At 44.1% G+C, this 19,801-nt stretch overlaps 1 protein-coding gene and 3 non-coding genes across 4 annotated transcripts; all 4 read left to right on the forward strand.

Moving 5' to 3' along the window:
* Window positions 1-6,755: 6,755 nt before the first annotated feature.
* cct6a (chaperonin containing TCP1, subunit 6A (zeta 1)) lies at window positions 6,756-18,542 on the forward strand. Its single transcript, XM_047378249.1, has 13 exons — window positions 6,756-7,003; window positions 7,584-7,647; window positions 8,895-9,029; window positions 9,151-9,324; window positions 14,267-14,370; window positions 14,464-14,734; window positions 15,030-15,112; window positions 15,709-15,805; window positions 15,930-16,077; window positions 16,566-16,699; window positions 17,838-17,940; window positions 18,038-18,110; window positions 18,187-18,542. Exons 1-13 carry the CDS (start codon window positions 6,867-6,869, stop codon window positions 18,257-18,259), a joined length of 1,596 nt encoding a protein of 531 aa, XP_047234205.1. The 5' UTR covers window positions 6,756-6,866; the 3' UTR covers window positions 18,260-18,542.
* Window positions 8,497-8,633, forward strand: LOC124877024. Its single transcript, XR_007040432.1, has one exon. It is a non-coding gene; the product is annotated as a small nucleolar RNA SNORA22 (small nucleolar RNA).
* On the forward strand, window positions 14,836-14,972 carry LOC124877033. The gene has a single exon (XR_007040440.1). It is a non-coding gene; the product is annotated as a small nucleolar RNA SNORA22 (small nucleolar RNA).
* LOC124877025 lies at window positions 16,323-16,458 on the forward strand. Its single transcript, XR_007040433.1, has one exon. It is a non-coding gene; the product is annotated as a small nucleolar RNA SNORA22 (small nucleolar RNA).
* Window positions 18,543-19,801: the final 1,259 nt, after the last annotated feature.

A 19,801-nucleotide genomic window follows, 5' to 3' on the forward strand; every position in this document is an offset into this window, starting at 1 on the left:
AGGTAAAAGTCTAAACAGTTTGTGTCCAGGATGTGTGCGGTCTGCAGAAATTTTAGCTGACCTTTTCCTGACTCTAGACCTGTACAGGTTCTGGATGGAGTGAAGGTCAGCCTTGATGATCCTTCTCTGCAGACCTGATTGCTGCAGTTTGGACCTGTCCTATTTTATGGCTGTGCCACACAGATGGATGTGCACTGGACAGACTGAATGATGGCAGTGTAGAAGATGACCAGCAGCCCCTGTGGAATGTTCTGCTTCTTGAGTTGCTGTAGGATGTATGGTCTCTGCTGGGCCTTCTTGCGAACAGAGTCTGTAAGCCATCTGTGAGATCCAGCTCAGATCCCGAGAAAGGGTGCTTCCTATGAAACTAAATGATCCACAGTAGACACAGAGTTGTTGAGGTTTGTGAGGGGAGGGGGTCCATCCGTCCATACATTGTCTTCCGCTTATCTGGAGTCGGGTTGCGGAGGTAGCACCCTACGCAGAGAGACCCAGACTTCCCTCTCCCCAGCCATTTGGGGCAGCTCATCCAGGGAAATCCCAAGGTGTTCCCAGGCCAGCCAAGAAACATAGTCCCTCCAGTGTGCCCTGGGTCTTCCTCTAGGCCTCCTCCTGGTGGGACGTGCCCGGAACACCTCAACAGGGAGGCGTCCAGGAGACATCCTAACCAGATGCCCGAGCCACCTCAACTGGCTCCTCTTGACGTGGCCCCCCCGACCTGGAGAAGGCACTCAACCCTTTTCCGGCTCAAGACCATGGCCTCAGACTTGGAGGCACTGATTCTCCACCACTGCAAATCCAGTGGAACTGCCCCCAATATCCATGCGATGCTGCAGAGTCGTATTAACCAACACAACCCCACAACTTCCAGAGCCTTAAGGAAATCCGGGCGAATCTCATCCACCCCGGGGGCCTTATCACCGAGGAGCTTTTTAATCACCTCGGTGACCTCAGCACCAGAGATTGGAGAGCCCGCCCCAAGGTCCCCAGGCTCCGCTTCCTCAGTGGAAGACGTGCCGGTGGGATTAAGGAGGTCTTTGAAGTGCTCTGCCCACCGACCCACAACGTCCCAAGTTGAGGTCAACAGCAACCTCCCTTGTAAACAGTGTTGGTGGTGTACCTCTCCCCCCCCGAGACGCCAGATGGCAGACCAGAATCGCATCAAAGTCTGTACGGAAGTCGTTTTCCATGGCCTCTCTGAACTCCTCCCTCGCCCGAGTTTTTGCCTCAGCAACCACCCGAGTCGCATGCCGCTTGGACTGCCTGTACCCGTCAGCTGCTTCCGGAGTCCCACAGGCCAAAAAGACCTGATAGGACTCTTTCTTCAGCCTGACAGCGTCCCTCACTGCCGGTGTCCACAAGATGGTTCGAGGATTGCCGCTGCGACAGGCACCAACAACCTTGCGACCACAGCTCCGGTTAGCCGCCTCGGCAATAGAGGTACAGAACGTGGCCCACTCGGGCACAATGTCGCCCACCTCCCCCGGAACATGTTTGAAGCTCTCCCGGAGGTGGGAGTTGAAGCTCCGCCTCACGGGAGACTCGGCCAGGTGTTCCCGGCAGACCCTCAAGATTCGTTTGGGTCTGCCAGGTCTGACCGGCATCCTCCCCACCATCGGAGCCAGTTCACCACCAGGTACACCAGTGGAAAACTCCGTTCCCCTATTCACCCGAATGTCCAAGACATGCATCCGCAGATCAGATGACACGACAACAAAGTCGATGATCGAACTGCGGCCTAGGGTGTCCTGGTGCCAAGAGCACATATGAACACCTTTATGCTTGAACATGTTGTTAGTTATAGACAATCCATGCCGAGCACAGAAGTCCAATAACAAAACGCCACTCAGGGTTAGAATGGGAGGGCCATTCCTCCCCACCACACCCCTCCAGGTCTCACTGTCATTGTCAACATGAGCGTTGAAGTCCACCAGCAGAATCAGAATCAGAAAAGCTTTATTGCCAAGTACGTTTTTGGACATACAAGGAATTTGTTTTGGCGTAGTCGGTGCAATACAATACAAATTAAACAGTATAAACATATCTACAATATAATATAAATATATGTGCACAGTTTTAAGTGAGTGAGAGTAAATATAGAGCAGTATAAGATGCAAGAGCAATACAACAGTGCAGGTGATCATTGTGCAAGTATGGCAGTGCAAGTAAAGCAGGAGTCCATGCTGAACGTTAATGTAACGCATAGAGTTACAGGTTATGGGTGTCCTGTCAGCAAAAACAGGGGGGGTGTGGGGGAAAGGGAGAGTGTCAAGTTGGTTTCCGGGCTTTGTTAACCAGGCTGGTGGCAGATGGGAAAAAACTGTTCTTGTGGCGTGAGGTTTTGGTCCGGATGGACCGCAGCCTCCTGCCAGAGGGGAGAGTCTCAAAGAGTCTGTGACCAGGGTGGGAGGGATCAGCCAGAATCTTCCCTGCCCGCTTCAGGGTCCTGGAGGTGTACAGTTCCTGGAGCGACAGTAGACTGCAGCCAATCACCTTCTCAGCAGACCGAATGACACGCTGCAGCCTGCACTTATCCTTGGCTGTAGCAGCGGCGTACCAGATGGTGATGGAGGAGGTGAGGATGGACTCAATGATGGCTGTGTAGAAGTGCACCATCATAGTCTTTGGCAGGTTGAATTTCTTCAGCTGCCGCAGGAAGAACATCCTCTGCTGGGCTTTCTTGATGAGGGAGCTGATGTTCGGCTCCCACTTGAGATCCTGGGAGATGATGGTTCCCAGGAAGCGGAAAGATTCCACAGTGTCAATTGTGGAGTCACAGAGGGTGATGGGGGCAGGTGGGGCTGGGTTCTGTCTGAAGTCCACAACCATCTCCACTGTCTTTAGAGCGTTGAGCTCAAGGTTGTTCTGGCTGCACCAGTCCAACAGATGGTCCACCTCCCATCTATACGCGGACTTGTCACCATCAGAGATGAGTCCGATCAGGGTGGTGTCGTCCACAAACTTCAGAAGCTTGACAGACTGGTGACTGGAGGTGCAGCTGTTGGTGTACAGGGAGAAGAGCAGAGGAGAGAGAACACAGCCTTGGGGGTAACCGGTGCTGATGGTCAGGGAGTCAGAGACGTGCTTCCCCAGCCTCACACGCTGCTTCCTGTCAGACAGGAAGTTAGTGATCCACCTGCAGGTGGAGTCGGGCACACTCAGCTGGGAGAGCTTCTCCTGTAGCAGAACTGGGACGATGGTGTTGAAGGCGGAGCTGAAATCCACAAACAGGATCCTGGCATAGGTTCCTGTGGAGTCCAGGTGCCAGAGGATGAAGTGAAGGGCTAGGTTGACTGCATCATCTACAGACCTGTTGGCTCTGTAGGCAAACTGCAGGGGGTCCAGGAGGGGGGTCGGTGATATCTTTTAGGTGTGAGAGCACAAGGCGCTCAAAGGACTTCATCACCACAGAGGTCAGGGTGACGGGTCTGAAGTCATTAAGCCCTGTGGTCCTTGGCTTCTTGGGAACAGGGACGATGGTGGAGGACTTGAAGCAGGCTGGCACATGACATGTCTCCAGTGAGGTGTTAAAAATGTCTGTGAAGACTGGAGACAGCTGATCAGCGCAGTGCTTCAGGCTGGCTGGTGAGACAGAATCCGGACCAGCAGCTTTCCGGGGGTTCTGTCTCCTGAAGAGTTTGTTGACGTCCCTCTCCTGGATGGAAAGAGCCGTCCTCGGCGTGGGTAGGGGGCTGGTGGGGGGGAACTTCAGGGTGGGGGTTGGAGGTGCCAAGGCCCCTCTTGAGGTTGGGGAGGTGGGGGTGGTGGATTGTGGCTGCAGCTGTTGGGGGGCGTCGTGGGGGATGGTTGCAGGACTGTCCCTTTGTCTTTCAAAGCGGCAGTAGAACTCGTTCAGGTCGTTGGCGAGGCGTCGGTCGTTGATGGAGTGGGGGGCTTTCGGCTTGTAGTTGGTGATTTGCTTGAGCCCTTTCCAGACAGACGCAGAGTCGTTGGCTGAGAACTGGTTTTGGAGCTTCTCAGAGTACAGTCGTTTGGCCTCTTTCACTGCCTTGCCAAACTTGTACTTTGCCTCTCTGTATATGTCTTTGTCCCCACTCCTGAAGGCCTCTTCCTTATCCAGTCTTAACCTTCTGAGTTTAGCTGTGAACCAGGGTTTGTCGTTGTTGTAACTCACCCTGGTGAATGATGGTACACAGCTGTCCTCACAGAAGCTGATGTAGGAAGTCACAGCCTCTGTGTACTCGTCCAGACTGTTGGTAGTAGTCCTGAACACATCCCAGTCTGTACAGCCTAAACACGCCTGGAGATTCTCCACAGCCTCACTGCTCCACTTCCTTGTCGTCCTCACAACAGGTTTGCAGAGCTTTAGTTTCTGCCTGTATGCAGGAATCAGGTGGACCATGATGTGGTCGGATTGGCCCAGTGCAGCACGTGGGACGGCGTGATAAGCGTCTCTGATGGTGGTGTAACAGTGATCCAGAATGTTGTCCTCTCTGGTTGGACATTTAACAAACTGTCTATATTTGGGGAGTTCGTGGGTGAGATTACCTTTGTTAAAGTCGCCAACGACGATTACTAAGGAGTCCGGGTTGGTCCGCTCCACACTCAGTATCTGGTGGGCGAGCATGCGCTGTGCGACCTGCACGTTAGCTTGCGGCGGGATGTAAACACCGACCAGGATGAACGAAGCAAACTCACGGGGGGAATAGAAAGGCTTACAGTTTATGATGAAGGCTTCCAGGTCTGGAGAACAGTGCTGCTGAATCACTGTCACGTCGTTGCACCAACCACTGTTGAAGTAAAAACAGATTCCTCCACCTTTCGCTTTGCCGGAGAGTTCCATGTCTCTGTCCGCTCTGTAGAGCTGGAATCCTGCCAGCTGCAGCGCAGAGTCCGGTATTAATCCACACAGCCACGTCTCCGTGAAGCACAAAACTGCCGATGAATAAAAGTCCCTGTTTTTCCCCAACAACAGTTGTAGTTCCTCAATTTTGTTGGGAAGTGAGCGCACGTTAGAGAGAAATATTCCAGGTAACGGTGTTCGTAGTCCACGCTGGCGAAGACGTACCAGCACCCCAGCCCGTTTCCCTCTCTTCCGGCGTTTCACCACGTGAACAAAGGTGAGCGCACCTTTGACCAGAATGTCCAAAAATTCCAGAGCAGTAGGTAGAAAAGTTGGAAATAACTCCTCTGGTGTAGTAGCCCTGATGTTCATGAGTTCTTCTCTGGTGAGAGAGCTCCGGGTACCATCACAGAAGACCGTTTTAAAGCAAAAAACAAAACAAAACAATGCGCACCAACACGCCGAGGCGACCATCTGCGGCGCCATCTTGGATCTTTCTAACAAGGGAATTCCCTGGAGGGGCGCTCTCCAACACCCCCTCCACGGACTCCACAAAGGGTGGGTAGTCTGAACTGTCGTTTGGTGCATAAGCACAAACAACAGAACCCGTCCCCCCACACGTAGGCGGAGGGAGGCTACCTTCTCGTTCACCAGGGTGAACCCCAACGTACAGGTGCCAAGATGGGGCGCAACAAGTATGCCCACCTTAGCTCAGCGCCTCTCACCAAGGGCAACTCCATAGTAGAAGAGTGTCCGACTCCTCTCAAGGAGACTGGTTCCAGAGCCAGAGCCGTGCGTCGAGGTGAGCCCAACTATTTCTAGCCAGGGAGTGTTTGGGATTTTCTCCGGACGTTCAGTGTCTTGACTGAGTTAAGCTCCAGGTGGTTCTGACCGCACTAGTGGACCAGCTTATCCACCTCCTGTCTGTATCCAGACCAATAACAGTTGTGTCATCTGCAAAAGGTGGTGCAGGATAAAGTCTAGTTTCAAATTGACTGCATCATCCTGACTTGTTTCCCTGGTAAGCAAACTGCAGGGGGTCCTGCAAGGTCTGTAGATGTCCTTCAGATGCTTCAACACAAGTCTTTCAAAGGATTTCATGACCACAGACATCCGGGCGACAGGCCTGTAATCTTATTATCCTGCAATAATACATTTCTCGGGGACTGGGATGATGGTGGAACACTTGTAGCAGAAGGGAACCTCACAGAGATGTTATTGAGATGTTATGTGAGGTACAAAAACAAATTAGTAAATAACTGTGCGGTGGAAGGAACACAATGTTCTTATTTTTTTTAATAAAACTAAACTGAAAGTGTGGCTTGCATTTAAATTCCGCCCTATGATTAGCTCAGTCTGTTTTTCCATCAGCTCTGACTGCTTTCCCCATACCTGCTAAAGAAACACATCCCCACAGCATGATGCTGCCAAAGCCATGTTTAAAGGTGAAAAATGATTTGCTAGTATTTTGTAACTTTTTGTACCCAGGTATAATCTTCTCCACAGCTTTATCCCTGACCTGTCTAATGTGATTCATTATGAGGCCTTCACAGATTAAATGTATTGTTACTGAGATTAAATTACACACAAGTGGATTCTACTAATACAGCATCTACTGAATGCAGTTGCACTGGAATTTATTTAACATTGTTAGATTTAAGAGGAGGTGAATAAATGTGCATGTAAAAAATTAATTGACTACCATGTATGAATTTCCTTCCTCTTTAAAATGGTATACTGTTTTGTGCAACAAAGCAACATATGTTCTGAAACAGTTTGGTTTATCACCTACAATCGAAAGAAAACACTGAAGTTTCTGCAACAAATGACAAAACGTTAATGGGATGTAAATAGGCTACTTTCTCCATAAGGCACTGTAATTACAGGGAAGGGAGAATGTCCTATCCTCTTGTCGGCACCCGAAGGCAACACAGCAACACGTGTTGGAGCTTTCTGGAAGCAGACCCTCCTTCCTGTAGCTGTCCGAACCCGAGCAGTGCTAACTCTCTGCCGGCGAGACTTTTTTTTTTTAGCTTTACTCCGCTGGTTGTACTGCCTCACCATGGCTGCCATTAAAGCGCTGAACCCTAAAGCAGAGGTGGCCAGAGCGCAGGCCGCCCTGGCGGTTAACATTAGTGCCGCCCGGGGACTTCAGGACGTGCTGAGGAGCAATCTGGGACCGAAGGGAACCATGAAAATGTGAGTTCCTCTGGAGCTCTTTGTGCGGCAGCTAACTGGCTAACATTAGTTAGCCAGCGGTAAACTGTATAGACATGAGTTTGTTTTCCACGCGACTCTGGTTTGTAGATACACTAAAAACAACTATCTTCAAGAAAACGTATCTAACGACACTTTATTTTAACTGAGGTAGCACTTTTGTAACCGGATAACGGGCTTCCTGCCGCACGTTGCCATGCCCAGTCATTATCGGCGCTGACACCGCTAAGCTAACGTTAGCTTATTAGCATCAGCCAGCTAGCTAGTCAAGCTAAGGCTAACGGCTTAAACCGGTGCTTGTTATAATGTTTACTGGTATTCACACGAGCCATTGAGTTTTCTAGCGACATTAGTTTATATTTAGCTCCCGGTACTTTAGTCTTAAACCAGAAGAAGTCCACCCAGTAGTTGTGATTTCCAGTACGTTGCCGACTACACGTTTTTTCACGGGGTTTTCGACACGACGGCATGACAGTCTAATTTCTTACGACACACCCGCGGTACAAGTTTGCAGGGATCCATCTTCTGTAATATTAAAAACTTCTGTTTTGTGAACTTGCAGGCTGGTGTCTGGTGCAGGAGACATAAAACTGACCAAAGATGGAAATGTCCTGCTACACGAGATGGTATGGAAGTAAATTACATGTATAAAATGCTATTATTCTGTGTTAGGTCTTAGCGTGCATGCGTTTGGGGCTGGGATATATTGACATGGCTACTGTTATTATAAAAGCTGTCCAGATTTTATTGTTCTGTTTTCTTCAATTAGGGGACCACACCCATTCAGCTTTTGGAGGGTCTTTAGTTTGAGTTTCTCGATCTTATCATGAAAGGCAATTTACTGCATGGTTGACATGTTGAATATTATGTTAGCTAAGTTATTGAAATAGTTTACTATGTCCAAATCGTAATTAAACTTAAATTATACCAGTTTCATTTAGCTATGTTAAACATCAAGAGTTGCAGCATGGGATAATTACATACAGTACATTGCAGGGTTAAAAAGCATGTGCATTGTAAAATACAAATAAATTTAGGATATTTCTACAATGCTAATACACAGCAAATGTCATCTCAGGGCATTTTACAAGACGAGCTGATCCAAGTCATATCCAGTCATGATCAAATCAGTACAATAATTTCAGTTCAGTCCTAGTTTATCGGATCAAATTAATGTTATAAAATTCAGCTTAATATGCAAGTTGGTATAGAAGTTTCTAAAAGCCTAACGGATTCCATCAAGTCATTGACTTGTTGACCTTTCAGCAGTTGGTGGTAAAAGATGATGTTTTCTTTAGTTTCTGAGCACCAATAGATCTGATTAAGCTAACTAATATAATCTAGACATCAGCTAATATCTCGGTGTCTCTGTAGATGAGATTGAGTGGTCAACAAAATAGGAATGTTACAGGATACACTGGTGAAGTGCAAGTCCTACTTTCTGAATGAAGATGAGAGTTAAATGGAAAAATGAGGTGCACAGTGAACACCCAAGGATGCCAGTGTGGCTCCCCCTGGTCTCCTGTATCTGTGGTACAGTAACTCTGATCTGTACCTCTGCATCAGGAGAGTCTGCTCCTCTCCTGCATGTATTCAGCGGATCAGAATAACTTCTGCCATTAAACATGTGAATTGTTGGAATTTCTAACTGAAATCTAATTTCCAAGACTTGTTGGTAGATATTATTCTATAACTCGTTTTCGGTCTTTATGAAAATTACATTTTCTTATTAAATGATGAACAAAGGTCAGCTTGAATCAGTTAGTAAATGCAAGATAATTATTAGGTTGAATCCTGATGTTATAAATTGAATAAGTTTGACCATTGTTTTTTTTTTTTTTTTTGTCTTTGTTTCAATACATTTTCTCTTAAGCAAATTCAACACCCAACTGCGTCACTGATTGCTAAGGTTGCCACTGCGCAGGATGACATCACAGGAGACGGAACCACCTCCAACGTCCTCATCATCGGTGAGCTGCTGAAGCAGGCAGACCTCTACGTCTCAGAGGTAAGAGCTTGTTGGAGGGGATTTCTGAGTTCAATCTACATTTTCCTAAACTATCCTAAATGTTATAAGGTTTTACCTGGATGCATTTTAAAGCTTAATATGTTCTGGTTTCGTGCTGCAGGGTCTTCATCCAAGAATAATTGCTGAAGGCTTTGAGGCAGCAAAAGAGAAAGCCCTGGCTGTTCTGGAGGAAGTGAAAGTCACTCGGGAAATGGACAGAGAGACTCTCATCAGTGTTGCCCGAACTTCTCTCAGGACCAAGGTCCACACAGAGCTGGCAGACCTGCTCACTGAGGTGAGGCATGAGGGAATGGACCTCTGTGTGCTGTACTCAAGCAGAGGTTATTCTATAAACCCGCTGGTGATTTTCTCTATGCTGTTAATGGAGTGCTAAGCAAATATTAAAACAAAAAACCTTTTGATCTTGAACAAGTTGAAAAACATCGATGCTGTGTACCTGTATGTACAGGTCCTTCTCAAAAAATTAGCATATTGTGATAAAGTTCATTATTTTCCATAATGTAATGATGAAAATTTAACATTCATATATTTTAGATTCATTGCACACTAACTGAAATATTTCAGGTCTTTTATTGTCTTAATACGGATGATTTTGGCATACAGCTCATGAAAACCCAAAATTCCTATCTCACAAAATTAGCATATCATTAAAAGGGTCTCTAAACGAGCTATGAACCTAATCATCTGAATCAACGAGTTAACTCTAAACACCTGCAAAAGATTCCTGAGGCCTTTAAAACTCCCAGCCTGGTTCATCACTCAAAACCCCAATCATGGGTAAGACTGCCGACCTGACTGCTGTCCAGAAGGCCACTATTGACACCCTCAAGCAAGAGGGTAAGACACAGAAAGAAATTTCTGAACGAATAGGCTGTTCCCAGAGTGCTGTATCAAGGCACCTCAGTGGGAAGTCTGTGGGAAGGAAAAAGTGTGGCAGAAAACGCTGCACAACGAGAAGAGGTGACCGGACCCTGAGGAAGATTGTGGAGAAGGGCCGATTCCAGACCTTGGGGGACCTGCGGAAGCAGTGGACTGAGTCTGGAGTAGAAACATCCAGAGCCACCGTGCACAAGCGTGTGCAGGAAATGGGCTACAGGTGCCACATTCCCCAGACCTGGGCTACAGAAAAGCAGCACTGGACTGTTGCTCAGTGGTCCAAAGCAAATTCTGCATGTCATTCGGAAATCAAGGTGCCAGAGTCTGGAGGAAGACTGGGGAGAAGGAAATGCCAGAAGTCCAGTGTCAAGTACCCACAGTCAGTGATGGTCTGGGGTGCCGTGTCAGCTGCTGGTGTTGGTCCACTGTGTTTTATCAAGGGCAGGGTCAATGCAGCTAGCTATCAGGAGATTTTGGAGCACTTCATGCTTCCATCTGCTGAAAAACTTTATGGAGATGAAGATTTCATTTTTCAGCACGACCTGGCACCTGCTCACAGTGCCAAAACCACTGGTAAATGGTTTACTGACCATGGTATCACTGTGCTCAATTGGCCTGCCAACTCTCCTGACCTGAACCGCATAGAGAATCTGTGGGATATTGTGAAGAGAACATTGAGAGACTCAAGACCCAACACTCTGGATGAGCTAAAGGCCGCTATCGAAGCATCCTGGGCCTCCATAAGACCTCAGCAGTGCCACAGGCTGATTGCCTCCATGCCACGCCGCATTGAAGCAGTCATTTCTGCAAAAGGATTCCCGACCAAGTATTGAGTGCATAACTGTACATAATTATTTGAAGGTTGACGTTTTTTGTATTAAAAACACTTTTCTTTTATTGGTCGGATGAAATATGCTAATTTTGTGAGATAGGAATTTTGGGTTTTCATGAGCTGTATGCCACAATCATCCATATTAAGACAATAAAAGACCTGAAATATTTCAGTTAGTGTGCAATGAATCTAAAATATATGAATGTAAAATTTTCATCATGACATTATGGAAAATAATGAACTTTATCACAATATGCTAATATTTTGAGAAGGACCTGTAGTGATAAAAAGTAATTGTAAAACATCTCTGCACAAAATTTCTTTCCACTGCTGCTTTAGATAAACATCAGCTTCTTGATTAGTGTGTATTTTTTCTGTTTTGCATCACACACACTTGATGCTACACTGACTTTACACGGTGATTACAACCTTTTAATTGCTGCGCTTGATTTCTATTCTCCAAGTCCTTAATATAAGTTGCTGTTGGTTTTGGTTCAGCTAAGAGCTGTTGCTTTTGAAACACCAGTTCTGTCAGACATTTGCAACTACTTTAATGGAAACAATGGGAACAGAACTTCGTGGCTGATTTCTGATCTAGTTTTATTACAACTCTAACTGTTCAATACCAGTTTAGTTGATCTGGATTTCTCTTTAAAAACTATAAATAAAATCTTTTGAAATAATTTTCCCAGCCTTCTGCTGTTAGTGGTCGTCAGAAGTCGAGGTCATGTCATGCTGTTTGTGTGTGAGGATTTGCGGTAAACCTGTTTCATTTCAGTTTACTTTAGTATCTTAGGTCAGCAATTAGCATGGTTACTTACGGTAAATTTTAAATTAGACTTTATTGATTTCACAATGAAGAGAAATTGTCCTCTGCATTTACCCCATCCCTTAGGGAGCAGTGGGCTGCCAATGTGTGGCGCCCAGGGAGCATTCAGGGGCCAAGGGTCTTGCTCAGGGACCCAGAGTAGCAGGCTGTGGGATTCGAACTTGGGCCTCTCCAGGATGCAAATACCCTGCTGTCTAACCACTAGGCCACCATCCTCCAAATGCGAGTCTTCGTGTGATTTCTAGATACTAGAGAACGTAGATTTGTGCTTTTAACGGATAGTTCAGATGTTTAAGGTGAGACTGTTTGAAGTAGTTAGAGTTTTCGTACTTTTAGGAGCAACTCTTCTATTGCATTGAGTTTGTAGAAAAGTAGGCTTACACTATAGCAGGAAAACATGCAATTGCTGAATATTGGGATGATATTAAAATTTAGGGTTGCAATTATTATACTAATCTGTTTTTTTTATTTTTTATTAATCGATTAATATTCGGAGCAAAAGGTGCTTAATAGGACAATTTTTACAGAGTTTGAGCCAGGTGAAGAGAAAGCTATACCACATAGATTTTTCAGCTTAAATACAAAATGTGTATATATTTTTTGTACAATTTTGGCCTAATTAATGCTCTGAGTGGGCTGTTCTTTCAGCAAATGGCATGTTATAGTCTGTATACTTCAGTTAACAATTATCCGATTACTAAATAAGTTGACCATTATTTCAAAAATCGATTCATTGTTTCAGCCCTGTGAAGATTAACCCACATTTTTCTGACTGGTCATTTTTTTTCTATTACGATGTTTTCACCATGTTCTGAGCTTATGCATCTCAGCCATTCAGTCATACATAAGTTGTGCATCAAGAGCAGTTAGAGACCATCGCAGAGTGTGAACGTATGGCACATGCAATATAAAATCCAACCCAATTTTTGCCTCCAAGCTGTCCTTTGTTATCGCAAGTCAATATATTGCACACTTCTTTAAAAAAATGAAAAGGTTAAGAAGGGCAACAGCTGGTCACATGCTTCATGCATATGACAATAAATCTATTGAATCTTAAATTTATCAACTGAAACTTACTCTACAGAAAATACTTTTCTTTTAAATAGCTTCTTACAGCTTGGTATGGAGAGCTGTTTCATTCAAAATTAAATAAATAAATAAATACTGCTATTGATAAATTATTAATAAATATTCCATGAAATAAATAAATATTGCCATGAAATTTTTTTTTAAACAAATGTTTATCTTATTTTATTTAATTCATTTCAAGATTTATTTAATTTACTTAAAGAATTATTTATTTCATAATGCAGTTTTATTTTGTGACACTTATTTTGTAAAGCTACATTATGCATTTCAGTGACTTTTACTTTTTAACTCCGTTTTTCATTTTAAGCTCTTTTTATTTCATGTTCTTATATTCAAATGAGAGGGCGGAGTTTTATCTGTCGGGCGGCGCTGGGATAGCAGGGCCGAGCTCCATTCGTGGCAGTGGCCGGCAGAAACATGCCGGAGGGAGCCAGACCGGCCCGTAAAAGCCTGCCACGGCGGTTGCCGCTGTTTTTGTGGAAACCAATGCTGATTATCGGCAAACGGGATGTCATTGTTATAGCCTGTTACTATTAAATGATGATGTCTTTATTGGTTTTTATTTAATAAACAGTGTTAGACCCATAACATAAGGTGGCTGCATTTACTTGAGATGGGTAATAAATAGCACTATGTGTGTATATGACATGCTGAAAGGATGACGAAGACTTATTGCACAAACAGCTTCCACAAAAACAGCGGCAACCGCCGTGACAGGCTTCTACGGGCCGGTCTGGCACCTTCTGGCATCCTCGCAGAATCCCCTGGCTCCCTCCGCCATGTTTCTGCCAGCCACTGCCACGAATGGAGCTCGGTCCTGCTGTCCCAGCGCCACCTAGCGGATAAAACTCCGCCCCCTCATTTGAATATAAGAACATGAAATAAAAAGAGCTTAAAATGAAAAACGAGGTTAAAAAGTAAAAGTCACTGAAATACATAAAGTAGCTTTACAAAATAAGTGTCACAAAATAAAACTGCAATATGAAATAAATAATTCTTTAAATAAATTAAATAAATCTTGAAATGAATTAAATAAAATAAGATGAAAATTTCTTTTAACATAATTATTTTGTTTTATTTCATGGGGATATTTATTTCATGGAATACTTATTAATAATTTATCAATAGCAGTATTTATTTATTTATTTATTTTTGAATGAAACTGCTCTCCATAGCTTGGTGCCTCTTCTTATTTCTTCAATATCGCACTGATACTGAGAATGGCTAAGCGTTGAGTCTGCTGTGTCTTTGTTTGCACACAGAAGAGTGTTGTACTTTGCACAGCCTGTTTGTATTTAGTTATGGTGCGTTCATTCATTGATTGGAAAAAGATCAGATGTTGGGTTTCAGACCAACTGGTCACCCATCAGTGACGGTCATGATGGAAAATCAGGCCAGTCACCAGCTGATTTCTCGGTGAGTCGCCAACTTTGAATTAGGGCTGGACTCCAAACAACTTCTTCACCCAAATAAACCTTTAGGTTAGAGAACAAATAACAGGCTGTACTAAAATGAATTTAAAAACTTTAATCTTCTTGTTTGTGTAAGAAAGTGTTAAGTTGGATCTTGAACCAGTTTTTCTATCCTCAGGCTGTGGTGGATGCTGTGCTCGCCATCTCTAAACCCAATGAACCCATCGACCTGTACATGGTGGAAATCATGGAGATGAAGCATAAGGTTGAGAGTGACACACAGTAAGTTTTAATGTATAGAGATGATGAAATGTTGGTATTTTTTTATATATTTTTTTAAACCTAACAACTGTCATCTGGCTTGTTTTATTCCAGACTGATTAAAGGTTTGGTGCTGGACCACGGGGCCAGACATCCAGACATGAAGAAGAGAGTGGAGGACGCTTACGTTCTGACGTGCAACGTCTCTCTGGAGTACGAAAAGACTGAGGTCAACTCTGGCTTCTTCTACAAGAGCGCCGGGGAGAGGGAGAAGCTTGTGGCTGCAGAGAGGAAGTTCATCGAGGAGCGTGTGCAGAAGATCATAGCCCTGAAGAAGAAAGTCTGTCCCAATGATAACAAGGGTTTTGTCGTCATCAACCAGAAGGTACAGTAGAGGAGGGGTTTAGCATGACTGCAGAGCTGATTTCCTGTCTGTTGATGTTTATGCGCTTTGGGTGAAAGTTGAGGTTTAAATGAACAGACGATGTGCACAGTGAACACCCAAGGGTGCTAATGTGGCTCCCCCTGGTCTCCTGTATCTGTGCCACAGTAACTCTGATCTGTACCTCTGCATCAGGAGAGTCTGCTCCTCTCCTGCATGTATTCAGCGGATCAGAACAGGCCATGTTATCGACTTAATTAGCGATGTTAAACACATCTCATCTCTCTGGTTTTTTCAGGGTATCGATCCATTCTCCCTGGATGCTCTCGCCAAGGAAGGAATAGTTGCCCTGCGCAGAGCAAAGAGGAGGAACATGGAGAGGTAAGAGAAGAGCAGATGTAGCACCTAAAGTTATTAGTGCAGAAGGAGCATGTGCCTTACTGACAACAGCAACAACTGGAAGAATTTTAAATGTGGAATTTAGCAAATGTAAAAAGAACTGAATCAAATTTTCGAGTATTTGACCCGCTGTTCACAGCCGATCAAGGAAAAATTGGCAATTTGGATTCCAATTACTGGCAGATTGATTAGTGCATCTCCTATGGGGGAAAAAAGCATTTATACTCAGCAAAACAAAGTATGAAAGACAATAAATTGTGCTTTAAGAATCTGTATTTAATGCAGTTCACACTTTATAAGTCTAAGTATGGTAGATATTAAGATAAAGCTGATTTAAGTTTGTTCAAATGGCACAATAGCAGTGAAATAGCTTTTTACCACATTGCTGAATCAGAAGCCAACTTCAAGGTTCTTGTTTTATGATTTGTTGATTGTAGAGATCATAAAACCAAACCAGGTGAATGTTTTGTGCTCAAAAGTCCAAAATATTAATACAGAAAACAAAAGAAACGAGTGTTAATTAGTAATTTTAAAGTTTAAAACTTGTAGAAACCCTGGTTGTGTAATTATTTTTTCAGACTCACCCTTGCTTGCGGCGGTATCGCCATGAACTCTGTTGATGACCTCACACCTGAGTGCTTGGGCCATGCTGGGCTGGTTTATGAGCACACATTAGTGAGTATCCATGTCATCTTCTCCTGGTGCTGAAGTTTGACAAAATAAAATGAATTTATTTTCTGTAAAGGTCAGGTGTCAGGTTCTTTTAACACCTGTTTTTTTTTTTTTTTTTTTTTTACAGGGGGAGGAGAAGTACACGTTCATTGAGAAGTGTGGGAACCCCCGCTCAGTTACGCTGCTGGTGAAGGGCCCCAACAAACACACCCTGACACAGATCAAGGACGCTGTGAGGGATGGTCTGCGAGCCGTCAAAAACGCCATTGAAGATGGTAACAAACCTATATTTGTAAAATGTTTGCCTATGATTTTATTGCATTTATAATTGTTCAGAATCTTGACACACACAGCCTGTTGCAATCTGTCTGTTTAAAGTAACTTTGGAGGCTCTTCACTTGATATTTGTAAAATTATATTTAAAACGTGGAATTTCTCTTCTCAATCCTGATCTAAGTTTGCAATATCAATGAATTTATTTTCACATTTTAAACAAAGATATTTCACTAATCTTGATTATTTGCACAGCGAACACCCAGGGACGTTATTGTGGCTCTCCCTGGTCTCCTGTCTCTGTGCCACAGTCACTCTGATCTTTTCCTCTGCATTAGCAGAGTTTAGTCTCTGCTACATGCATTCAGTTGATCAGAACAGATTTTGTTCTCTAGTCAAATTGTTTTATTGTAAACCTTTTTTTTTTTTTTTTACTATATAAGAGCAATCATTCCCCCCTTTTAAAAATCCTTTTCTTTTTTGTCTCCAGGTTGCGTTGTGTCCGGTGCCGGTGCGTTTGAAGTCGCTGTGGCGGACGCTCTGGTAAAACACAAGCCCAACGTGAAAGGCAGAGCTCAGCTGGGAGTCCAGGCATTTGCAGATGCTCTTCTAGTCATCCCCAAGGTAACCCATGCTGACGGTTTCTCGCATGGTTTGAGTGTTCACTGGTCAGAAGTTCACATGCACAATTAATCTGCATCAGTCTCAACATTGTAATGATGATGCAACAAAGAACTTCAGTGGTTGCACATCTTAAATTTATTGTAGATCTTCTCTAACCTACAGAGGGTAAACATAACACATACAGGCAGAAATTAATACACACACCCCCTCTGATATGTGGTTAAATGTTCACTATCAAATTGCACACTTTTTATAGCCATCAACAAGTTTTGGGCACCATTCCGGCTGAATGTTAGACCACTCTGTCTGTTGGAATTAGTAAATGGCTGCCCCAATGGCTTTATCCATTCAAAATCCAACTTTAATGCTTGTAATGATTGGCTGTTGGAAGATCGACAAGTTGACAAATTACTCCACTCACTCTGTGAAATGCACCAGCACCTCTAGCAGTGAAACAGACCCTGAGCATGATGCCACCTTCACCTTGCTTGACAGTTGGTATCCTTAGATTTAAAAGCCTCAACTTCTTTCATCTGAGGGTATCAGTTTGGGATAGATGTTGAAACTTTCCAGCAGGAGAGCGATCCCAAACAGACATCAGAACTGGTTTCAGAGTGGATAAAGCAGGCTAACATTGAGCTTCTGGGATGCATTGATGCGAGTCCTGTTAAAAATCAGTGGACTATGCTGTAAAAGCTGCATCAATGCCAAAAAACAACTAATTTAAACTTGACAAATTTAGCCCAGAAGAGAGGTGAGTTATTCAAGCTGAATTTTTCCAGAAGGGCACATATGGTTATAGAAACCGTGTGATTAGGGTAGAAGCTGCTAAAGGGCATTTTACCCAAATAGTAATGGGGTCTATTGACCCTTTTTGAAAACTTAGGATAACCCTAAACCTGTGCATCCAAAGCTTTTGACAATACCTGAAGGTGTTCTGTTATTATTCCACCCTGGATAAAGAACAGTTCAAAGACATTAAAGATCTAAAATGACATTCAAGCCACTTATTAGTGAAAACGACCAAAACAGCTTTATCTCTTTTGTGTTTTAGTTTTGTAATGAAAAAGCTTTATTTTATGTTCATGCTGCATTCATTGTTTTTTTGTTTTTGTTTTTTTTGCTGGTTCTTTTGTAGGTCTTGGCTCAGAACTCTGGCTACGACCCTCAGGAGACCCTGCTGAAGCTGCAGACAGAGTACAAAGAGTCTGGTCAGCTAGTTGGAGTCGACCTCAGCACAGGTGATCATCAGAAGGCCCATTAATCTAACGATTTATGTGCACTTGTTCTCCTGTACACAAGATGAAGAATGTTTTTAACTAAAATTCTGTTTTTCAGGGGAGCCGATGGTGGCAGGAGAGGCAGGTGTTTGGGATAACTACAGTGTGAAAAAACAGCTTCTCCATTCATGGTGAGGATGCTTTTCTAAGATGTTTTAATCCTCATGAACAATTTTCATCCCCCTCTTAACACGTTTGTGTTTACAGCACGGTGATTGCCAGCAATATCCTCTTGGTCGATGAGATCATGCGTGCTGGCATGTCTTCTCTGAAAGGTTAAAGAAGAGCAGCTGTACTTGTCCTCCAGTGATAGATGTTTACCTGACGGTTCAGTCAACGTAGTCCAGCTCTCGGCAGTCTGAAGCACCCCAGTCCATGGCCAGCCTACGGAGCAAACCCGCGGCGGCCATCTTATCAGTCAGAAATCTTTGTTCACCTGCTCCTGTTTTTCATAGTTTCTGCCCATCCCTTAAACAATTGGTTTATTTATGCGATTTTTGTTCAAAAGCACTGACCTCTGCATTTCTGTTTCTGCTCATTAAAAAAGTTGCCAGCTTGCACAATCTGGTTGTTTTTATTCAAAGAGTACATGCATTAAATATTGACTTCGTCCATTAGAAGGGTATAAATTAAACCCCAGAGTTAGCACACAGTCCAATTCTGAGGTTTAGACTGAACCAGCTGGTCTTTGAGGCCTGAAATATGGTGTCTGCATGATTGGTTGTAATAACGATTAGGTGATCTTAACATACAGGTCCTTCTCAAAATATTAGCATATTGTGATAAAGTTCATTATTTTCCATAATGTCATGATGAAAATGTAACATTCATATATTTTAGATTCATTGCACACTAACTGAAATATTTCAGGTCTTTTATTGTCTTAATACGGATGATTTTGGCATACAGCTCATGAAAACCCAAAGTTCCTATCTCACAAAATTAGCATATTTCATCCGACCAATAAAAGAAAAGTGTTTTTAATACAAAAAACGTCAACCTTCAAATAATCATGTACAGTTATGCACTCAATACTTGGTCGGGAATCCTTTGGCAGAAATGACTGCTTCAATGCGGCGTGGCATGGAGGCAATCAGCCTGTGGCACTGCTGAGGTCTTATGGAGGCCCAGGATGCTTCGATAGCGGCCTTTAGCTCATCCAGAGTGTTGGGTCTTGAGTCTCTCAACGTTCTCTTCACAATATCCCACAGATTCTCTATGGGGTTCAGGTCAGGAGAGTTGGCAGGCCAATTGAGCACAGCGATACCATGGTCAGTAAACCATTTACCAGTGGTTTTGGCACTGTGAGCAGGTGCCAGGTCGTGCTGAAAAATGAAATCTTCATCTCCATAAAGCTTTTCAGCAGATGGAAGCATGAAGTGCTCCAAAATCTCCTGAAAGCTAGCTGCATTGACCCTGCCCTTGATAAAACACAGTGGACCAACACCAGCAGCTGACACGGCAACCAAGACCATCAATGACTGTGGGTACTTGACACTGGACTTCTGGCATTTCCTTCTCCCCAGTCTTCCTCCAGACTCCTTGATTTCCGAATGACATGCAGAATTTGCTTTCATCCGAAAAAAGTACTTTGAACCACTGAGCAACAGTCCAGTGCTGCTTCTCTGTAGCCCAGGTCTGGGGAATGCGGCACCTGTAGCCCATTTCCTGCACACGCCTGTGCACGGTGGCTCTGGATGTTTCTACTCCAGACTCAGTCCACTGCTTCCGCAGGTCCCCCAAGGTCTGGAATCGGCCCTTCTCCACAATCTTCCTCAGGGTCCGATCACCTCTTCTCGTTGTGCAGCGTTTTCTGCCACAC

This window comes from Girardinichthys multiradiatus, chromosome 11, assembly GCF_021462225.1.
Source record: "Girardinichthys multiradiatus isolate DD_20200921_A chromosome 11, DD_fGirMul_XY1, whole genome shotgun sequence".
Lineage (NCBI taxonomy): Eukaryota > Metazoa > Chordata > Actinopteri > Cyprinodontiformes > Goodeidae > Girardinichthys > Girardinichthys multiradiatus.